We start from the raw sequence: 10,286 nt of genomic DNA, 5'->3' as shown, positions 1-10,286 counted from the left end.
TAATTAATAAATATTAATTTATCGATAAATTAATATCTCTCTAAATTAATAAAATTTCATGGTCCCAAAATTATTAATATATAGAGATTTTGCTGTATTTATATTTTAATAAATTTTAAAATATTATATATCTATATATATATATCATAATTGTCTCTTACTAATAACAGTTTTGTATAAATTAATTATTGAGAAGAAATAAAAATATTTATCACTAAATATATGTAATTACCGACAATGTTAAATTTGTTGTTTATCGTATTTGTAGCTTGTGCATTGAATATACGTAAAGATTACCATTATGCATTTTAATTTCTGGACTTAAATTCCAGTGATATATTTCCTAAAGGTGTTAATAAAAGCAAAACTTCAGCATTTTGCAGGTGTTATTAGCTCGGTATGATGAACTGTAGACAAATAATACCAAAATAAAGAAAAAAACACTAAATGTAGACCAAACAGACTTTGATTTCAGACTGAGAGAATACATGTGAATCGAACACAATACAATTACAATGAGAAAGAATCCTCAATGCAAGAACAACTGCACCAACCAAGCAACAAAAAAAAAAAAAAAGAGAGAGAGAGAGAGAGAGAGAGAGCAAGAACTTAGCATAAATCGAAAAACGTAGAACGAAATGCCCTAAAGCCTAGAAGATCAGTGAATTGGATCCATACAACTTAGGCACAGATAAAATCCTTAGGGAGGGTCTTCCCACAAGTGTTAATAAGCAAGCTCAATGAGATAGGAATGTTTAGGTTGATTCCAAGAATGTTGGCTTTCAATGCAGTGCAGAGGCAAACTGCAGCCTCAAGATCCAGTAGCCCACCAAGTGCTGAGCAGCATGGATGGTCTGGTGGGCTTCCAATTTCTGTCCCAACGCTGCCATTTAGAAGCTTTGCGCATATGCCTAGTTTTAGGGCATCCCTCGGGCAGGTGCCCTTTACCGGGTTCGGATTTGGGTTTGGGTTTGGGTTCGGATTAGGCTTGGGGACTGGGTTATTGCAACCCAAGTAACAACCACTCACTAGGGCAAAGAACATGAGGTTAATGCAGAGGAAGAGAATAGCTGAGGAGGATTTCTTGGAATCCATTGATCAAGAATTTCGGACAATATTTGGACAGTTTGTGTTGGTGGCTTGTAATGATTCTTGGAGAGGGTATTTATAGGGGAGGAATGCAAGAAAATGTTGGGTAACAGTTCATCAGTTGACATGTGAAACAAGGGTTGGCAAATTTGGATCTTGACATGATGGTGTTTGGATTGGAGGGTTTTCACATTAAATAATTTGAATTCACACTAATAAAAATATTGAGCTTATTTGTTTGATTTAAGTTAGAGGGTAAATCGCATTTTACGTCTCCTATCATATCTTATGATCAATATATTTTTCATTCTATCAGTCACGAAATTCTAGTCAATGATCTGATTTCACGTGCTATTTTTATTAAAATACTAATGAGATCTGACAATATGACTAAATATTAAAATATTTATAACTTTTGGAACTATTAATGAAAATTCCATTACTATTGAAATGAAAAGTGTATTGTGTTGCAATCATACGTGAGAGGCATCCAGGTCGAGTTTGAAGAACTCACCTTCATCATCAGCAAGCCAGAACTACAGTTGCAGAGTGCCTGCTCAAAAACGACGAAGAAACGTGTTTTACCTCTTTACGTTTTTGTTTCTTTACTTTTGCATTTTTATTAGTTGTTGACTAAGCGTGACGTGGCGCCTAGTTGGAGGTGATGTGTACAGGTTGTTAGTTGGTTCAGGATTAGTTTTTCTGTTTTTCAGTCGTCTTCCTCTTCTTCTCTATATTTAAGCCAAACTCCTTTGTAATTTTTGTATGTAAAGATTGAATGAAAGCAGTTTCCATTCTTGCTGCAAACATGACTATTATTCTGCATTTGTATCTGTTTCTTATCGTATTGACTCTAAAATATTTGCTACACACGAAAACCCAAATCCTTGTATATCCAAACACAAGAATCTTGCAAATTCCTAATTTATTGTCCATTCTCTCCTCCCTAATCCTTTTTGACCCTCAAGAGATTAGAAATCTATTGTATAATTATTATTGGTAATAAAGAAAGCCTTTTCGACAAAGCTAAAGACCAAATGCTGAAAAACGGTGTTCATTTTAATATGTATAATTATCTGTTAATAGTAATTAAGTATGATTTGTGCTCAACTCACAAGTGGAATGCTAACTTTTAGTACTGAAATATGATTAGTTGGAAATTGATATTTTGATCACAAGATCAGCCAATGACCACAAACTGCAGGCCCGTGACTTCATTGGCATAGAAATTCGTGCAATTCTTTCCCCCAATTGGCTGTCCTATTACATTCTCCATATTTTACCAATCATATATGCCTTGAAGTTTGACATAAACCTTGATGCAGCACTTCTCAATATTTATATTTAATATTTTTTAACATATTATATATATATATATATATATATATATAGATAATTTATTTGAGGTAAACTGTGGGTTTTTGATGCAAAACCATCTTTGCCACTGTGGTCTTGGTGTCTTTAAAGAAAAAGAAAAAAATGGTTTTCTTTTGTTTTTTTGATTATCCCAATTGGGGCGAGGAGCTTTTTGGGTTCCTCTCCCTCTTTTATTAAATAAATAAACGAGTTAAATTTATAACGTGAAGTACTAGTTCTTTAGTATTGTCTAAAACATTATAAATAGGAAGTACTATTCTCTTACATTAAAAATCATAAAAATATAAATAAGAAGTACTACTCTCTTACAAGAGATAATCAATAAAATATAAATAAGAAGTACTATTCTCTTAAAAAATAAATTCCTAAGAATACTATCAAAAGAGGTGAAAATGAGTTGGAGGCGATACTCCAGTATGTAAAAAAAATAAAAAAAAAAAGGTTCATGTCTTCTTTTGCTTTTTCTCTTTTTCATTTTCCCCCTCCGAATTTATCCTTGGTGATGGATGTATATTTAGGGTAATTACAATGTACTTTCCTAAGATTTGACATTATTATGAATATCTTCTCGTTTGATAAATTATTAATACTCTCTGGTATCTGATGAAATTATATAATTTTTGTGTGCACAGTTAAAATCAGAATTGTTTATAATTTTTTAAATAATAAAAATATATTTATATTTATACAAAATTTTGTAGGAGCTCATTATAATTTATCCTTATATCTGTTTGTTTGTGATGATTGTATTTATTCAACAAATTGCTATCTTCTTGATTAGTAGTGTTGACCTGTAGGTATATATCCATTAGTAACCTAAGGAATGAAACTATAATGGTACGAGTGTCAGAATTCGAATATGATTAACAATGAAAAGTTCTACTGCATATCAAACGGTATATACCTCCTGAAAGTTCCTTCAAAAATGTGGATTATTGATCAACACATGTTCCTTTCAAAGTAAGAGTGTTTGGTATGCTTTTAAATGTATGTTTGAACTTTTTACTACGATTCATTTGTTGCAACTCCAATTCTTGAAGCATTCTTTATTTGCACTATTGTATTCTGATTATGATGAACTAGTGCCTGAGTTAGGACATACACTAGAAAACAAAATGTGTCATAGTAATGGATCTTTGCTATGAATTTTGGCGTTAAATTCGTGATAAAACAGTTTTGCCGTGGAAATTTACAATGGAAAAGTTTTTCGTTGCTTTATGTAATAATGCTATAGTTGTATCGACTTTGTTGTTTATGGCAAAATTTTCAACAAATAATTATCCGTTGCAATAATGATTTAACAGATATAAATTATCATTTATTTACCAACTTCCTCTTGTGCATGCTGACTGAGGAAGACCCCCTCCAAGTACATAGTCGAAGACACCGTGGGGTTCGCCGCTCGGTTCGCCTTATTCTTGGAGGACACCTGTTGGAAGTCCTTGCTGGCCCAGTACGCTTGAAGTTGGAGCCAGACCTCGTCGGCCAGCCATAGTGGCCTGACCAGGCTAGATCGGGGGATGGAAAAGATCTTTCGAGTGTACTTTTCGACACATATGTGGAAGATCTGGAACATGGACTCATCGTCACAATCCCACCAGTAGGTCATCTGCAGTAATAAGATTAAACAAAACATTAGTACAATAAATTAAACAATTAGATTATATATATGATAAAATTAAATTAATTTAAAATTAATTACCTTCATGCTCTCGAACCAGAAATGCTGGTGCTGTGGCGGCCCTTGCCTCAAACACGGCAAGGGGTGGGGAAATATCCCCGCACGTCTGCATTGATGCGTTTGTGGAACCGCCAGTCAAACTTTAAATTAATTTGATATTAAATAATTAATTAATATTTTTAAAATAAAATAATTAATAATAAAAAAATTTAGGTAAACAAACTTACCTCGCGTCATCGAGGCTAATGTATTGTCGCGCTGATGGTGTGGGGCCTGATGGTGGTGGAGCAGCCGCCGGTGTGGCAGGCTGCTGTAACGCGTCATCCGCATCCATACATGCAGCTCCAAATATACCAGTATCATCTGGAGTCTGTGGGGCGAAAAACGGTGTGGGCGTATCCGGTGGTATGGGTGGACGAGAGGATGCTTCCCCAACCCGAAAAACATCTGACGGTATTGGTGGCAGTGGTGGGCCACGACCACGCGGTAGAGGCAGCATACCACTAGACATTATCTTCACAAATTATATAAAAGTATTAGTCTAATTTTTTGGATTATTGATATTAATATATTAATAAAAAAATACTATTTTTTTATTATTATGTAAAAATGTTAATATTGGAAAAATTGATCTAAATTCATTTTGTGATTATTTACATTATTATGTAAAAATATTATGGGAATATTATTGTAATTTATTTTAATTTTTTTGATTATTATGAAAAAAATATTAATATTGAAAAAATTGATCTAAATTAATTTTGTGATTATTTACATTATTATAAAAAAATGTTATGGAAATATTGTTGTAATTTATTTTAATCTTTTTGATTATTATAAAAAAATATTAATATTGGAGAAATTGGTTTAAATTAATTTTGTGATTATGTACATTATTATGTAACAATGTTTATATATATTGGGAATATTGTTGTAATTTATTTTAATTTTTATGATTATTTATATTTATTAATATATTATTCTTAATATTGCATAAATGTTCCAAAATTCTTTATTAATGTGATTATTATGTAAACTTTTATTAAATTGCATAAATTACAAATACATCCAATATATTACAACGCATAGTCGACATCATGAATGGGGGGAGGGAGAAAGAAGGAAGAAGAAGAAGAGAAAAAAATCTATTAAGTGTTGTATATATATTGATTTTTGGAAGAGGATTTGGAACAGTCCGTACCCAAGCCCGTTCCTAGTGAGTAAAACGACGTCGTTTCATTTGATGAGCATTAATTAAAAATCATTCCTATTTAGTAACCGTGACAAATGCCCATTCCAAATAGAACAAATCAATGTCGTTTTTGTATATTATTAGCTAGACCGTCCCTAATTCTGTCTCAAAGTTAATTTTTCAAAAAATTCAAAAAACAAAAATAAAAATTATAGGAAAAACCGTCCCAGACATGTTCATGATCAGAAAAAAGTAGGCCACAAATAACTAAGGCAATTGAAAACATATAATGTTACGAATAAAATCGATAAATGTTTAAAAGATCAAGTATATTTGTATGGACAAAAATTGTTAGTCTTACATAAATGTAAATAACATCTTATATTGTTGTACTAAATCGCATAATCATATTGTTAAAATTTTAATCACACAATTGGATATTATTAAATCGATAAAATACTACATTTGATGATGTTTTGGACATTTTTGTTATATGGATGTTGAGATATCATATCTGATGCACAATCAACAATATTAAAAATATCAAGAAAGAGCTCTCAGTAGCTCTCAGTAGTGAGGTCAAGAGGTTTCTCTCTCTAGAAAGTTTTCTCTCTAGAGTGCCTCATCTTTGTTTTGCTCTTCATTGTCTCTTCTTCAAATTTCTGCAAATTCTGGACCGATTAAACGTATTCCCTTCGGCTGCTCATCGTTTCTAACGAACGGTTTTGGATTTTGAAGTCGTCTTGCCGACTGAAAAGCCCCACCGAAGTTGTAAAACAGTTTCTTTTGCTTTCTGCTGCTGTTTTGGGCGAAATTCTGTTGCAATTTGCAGCCATTTGCAAGGGTTGCAGCTGCTGTGCGTTTTTGCCATTGTTTCGCTGCTGCAGCTCGGCATTTCTCCACCATTTTCTCAGGCCAAATTCAGCTGCAAACGGGTTTTAAATTTGCTGCAATTTGCAGCCATTTGCACAGGCTGTAGCTTGCCACTGTGTTGTTGTTGTTGCTGTTCGTTTTGCCATCATTTTGCTGCTGCTGCTGTGCATTTTTCCACCATTTAGCTGCCCGGAGGTAGGTGGGACTTTTCCATTTCTGGCAGCAACTAAAACTGCCTGATGCACTGCAAAGCCTACACTTTCCCTGCCTGCTTGCTGTTTTTTGCAATTTCTGCAACACTTTCCTGTTTTGGTGCTGCAATTTTCTGTAGCAACTTCTGCCACTGCTGCACACCCCCCTTCTGTCTTAAAAACCAGCCATGACAAAGAATAAGAAGCCAATGAAAACTACTGCAAATGCTGCTTCCGGCCAGCCCTCTGGCCGGTCATCGGCATCAGCCGAAACTATCAAAACTGCTGCTGCAACTGTCCATCATCCGCCCATCAAATCGGCCGGCCAGCAACCTCACGCCACCACCACCACCACCAAGGCTAGTCCTTCGGTTTTCAGTGGTTTCATTTCTGACTTGGAGGCTTCTCCCTCCTTTATTGCAAAGAATAATGTAGAGAACGCAATCGGTCCGCGGGCGGAGGCAAAACAATCGGCGAAAGAGGCCACCACTGAAAATATCGGCTCGGAAAAAGTCTCTTTTACGGGATTATTTAGCAAGACAAGCTCACAAAATTTGCGGTGGATGATGGCCCCCTCAGGTTGGGGTCCGATGACCTACTTGATGTCCGGGCCAAATTGGGATTCTGCCTCGTTGGCTACGTAGCCGGAAAATTTCCCGAACTGAAAGTAATTCGAACGCTTTCTCACTCTTGGGGAGCAAGCTTCCAGCAGCACGAGAGCGGTTGGTTAATCTTTCATTTTGCCCGAGAGGACGATAGGCAGCGAGTACTGGCCGATGGTCCTTATTTCGTGTATGGATGGCCCCTACTCTTGAAGCACATGCCGGACTGCTTCAAATTTAAAGAAGATGATATCAGCCTCACGCCAGTTTGGGCCACACTTCCATCGCCGCTCCTTGAGTGTTGGCATCCGAACACTCTAGGGAAGATTGGCTCCAAGATTGACACTCCCTGTGACGTCCGTAGAATTTTTTACGTAATTGAAAAACTAATTGGTAATTATTAAAAATTTAAATTTAATTAGTAAATAAATTATAGACTGAATTTGGGATATAATAAAATTTGAACGGATTAAATTGGAGTTTGTTATAATATTTGGGGCAAATTATATTAATTAAGGAAATTAAAAAGGACGTCATTGATATTTTGAGAAAAGGTTAATTAAATATATACAATAATAATAATATTTTATATATAAATAATATATATACATATAAATACATACACAATGAGTGGGGAGAGAAGAGAGTTTGAAGTGAGGCGGTGGGGCCTCTCCTTTTTACTCCTCCTCATTTCATAACATACACACACATGCACATTAATACACACACATTCACACACTTACAAAACCCAATTACACATACACAGTTCCGCAATATCTCAGGTATGGAATTTTGATTTTAATTTATATCAATTTATACAATTATATATATAATTAGTTCTTTTACTAAATATAGTTTATATTGAGCGATGTACTATTTAATCGGAGTACTTTATGATTTTGGCTATTTAAATTAGTGTCGTATTAAGTATCACATTTGCTATAAAAATGATATAATTGGGTAATTAAAATATTAGATTTGTTAGATTTAATTATTATTATAGCTGATTTACACAATTCCATTGGAATGATTAACCAAATATGTAATTCTATGTATTATTGCTTAATTAAATTGTATAGCAACGATAAATTGATAGAAAATTCATAAAAATATTTCAAAAAGTTATATTTAAAGAATATTATGTTATGAAAGAGAGAAAATGAAGTTTCGGTGGTAATGTAATTTACGAATGTTATTAAAAACGACAGTTATAAATATATATGGGGTTTGATTAAATGAATTCTTATGAATTAATGGATAAATCAATTATGTGATTGATAAGCTTAGAAAGTATAGTTATATAAAATAAAATGGAACAGGGGTTTGGACTTTAATATAAGTGGAATACTAAAAGATTGGTAGAAAATGTACGAATGTTATATAATAGTTTAATTAGAGTTTATGATATTGTATATATATATATTGATTATACATATAATATTCTGTTATAGGACGTTACGACAAAGTAGAGGGTTGAGCAGTCACTCGTGAAAACGAAGCATTTTGGGATATAAGGTAAGTATAGCTAATTGGATATATATATATATATATCTATATGTGTAGCATTCTATATATTATATATATTGGTTTCTTGGATGCGAACGTGGCTTGGCTTTATATTATTATGCGTGGCTTTCGTATATTGATTGTTTATATAATTAGTTGTGGATTATTTGTTAGATTACCATAATATTGGTGGAATTGTTACTATGTGATATGTGATGGTAATGTAGAGATATGAGGGATATGATTATGTGATAATCATATAATTGATTGTTGATGAAATCAAATTGGGAGTTGTTATTGAGAAAGTGATTATTATAAAGAATAGAATGACGATTGTGAGTTGAAATAAAAGATGATGCTTACCTAGTAGGGAACACAGTCAATGGTTTATGAAAATGTGATTGATTTAATGTGATTGATAATGAGATATGAAAAATATATGATTTAAGTTAGGTACCATGGCGCGTAGGGTACCGGGGTATTCCGAGACAGCGGGGAATATCCTGTGCTGTTAGCTACACACTGGGGTGGTGTGGGGGTACCATGTTTGTTGTGATGTCTGTGCTATATTGCTACACAACTGAAGTAAAAGTGTGTAGGGATATCACACAACGGGTATCCTGTGCTGTATATGATATGATGATGGTCGGCGAAACCATTGACTGATGTACTCCAACTAGAGTAAGTAGGGCCCTTAACTAATAAATGATAACGAATGAATATTATGTTGTGGATTGATTTACAGTTCTGAGTATGTATTACTGCTTATATCTGATGTTGTTGTATGACGAATGACTGTTGTCGGTGTGACTGCATGTATGTGAATCTTTGTCTGTGTATATATATATAGACTGATCAGCTATACTTATTGAGTAGGCAGCTCATTCCTTGCCACGTACTTTTTCAGGAGATAGGTCACACTGATTAGCCACATTGGACTTTAAGCAGTGCCGTCGTCTTTATTAGGTGGGTCAGCCGTGACTTCTAAAGCCAGCGTTTTTGATTGTTGGGTTGTTAAATATTCTGGTCTTTTATCGGGATTTGTGTTTTAAGTTGTGGTATGATTTTTCTTGAGGTTATGTACATGAGAACATCTAATGAGGGTGAATATAAACTTTCGGAGGTACCTATTATCTTATGTGGTATATATATATATTATATTAATGAATTATAATTTATTTTATGGGTTGAAAGAGAATTACTTATAGAAAGAGTTCTGATTAAAGAAAGAATGAAATAGTAATAATTAGATATAGCGAGTAAGGGGTGCTACACTCCCATTGCCATGGATTCCCTCACGATGAAAATGGAACGGGTCTCGTACGCCATAATCCTGGTTGAAGTGGATGCATCAAAGAAGCTAATCGAGCAAGTGGAGTTTGTTATGCCAAATGACATAACTCGAAAACAGTCGGTGGTTTACGAATTCACCCCCAAGTTTTGTACAGCCTACAACAGATTTGGGCACTTGCAAGAGACCTGTCAAGGTCTACTGGCCGTTCCCCCCGCAGCCGTCCCGGCCGCTGCCACCCCTGTTGCTGCACCTGTTAAGCCAGCAGAGGCAGTAAAGACAAAGCCTGATGAATGGACGGTCATGAATAGGAGGAACAAAGGCAAAGCCACAGCTACTGCAGCTAAGCCGGTAGTGGAGGCACAGCGACCGACTTCTCCACCGGCCGGCAAGGTGGAACAGGGGCGGCTGAACATGAAGGCACCACAACCACTCAACTTTAAGGATAAAGAGGTTCTTTCACTAGCTTATTCAGGAAGCTCAT

General features: G+C 34.6%; 1 protein-coding gene across 1 annotated transcript; it reads right to left on the bottom strand.

Annotated features, from left to right (window-relative positions):
• Positions 1 to 450: 450 nt before the first annotated feature.
• Positions 451 to 1,160, bottom strand: LOC105164299 (14 kDa proline-rich protein DC2.15). Its single transcript, XM_011082921.3, has one exon. The coding sequence runs from the start codon at positions 1,093 to 1,095 to the stop codon at positions 682 to 684; it is 414 nt and encodes a 137-aa protein (XP_011081223.1). The 5' UTR covers positions 1,096 to 1,160; the 3' UTR covers positions 451 to 681.
• Between the last annotated feature and the right edge of the window lie 9,126 nt (positions 1,161 to 10,286).

This window comes from Sesamum indicum, linkage group LG6 (genome assembly GCF_026168435.1).
Source record: "Sesamum indicum cultivar Baizhima isolate 11 linkage group LG6, ASM2616843v1, whole genome shotgun sequence".
NCBI lineage: Eukaryota > Viridiplantae > Streptophyta > Magnoliopsida > Lamiales > Pedaliaceae > Sesamum > Sesamum indicum.
The sequence above is the reverse complement of the archived record's forward strand: the minus strand, read 5'-3'. Positions and strand labels throughout refer to the sequence as shown.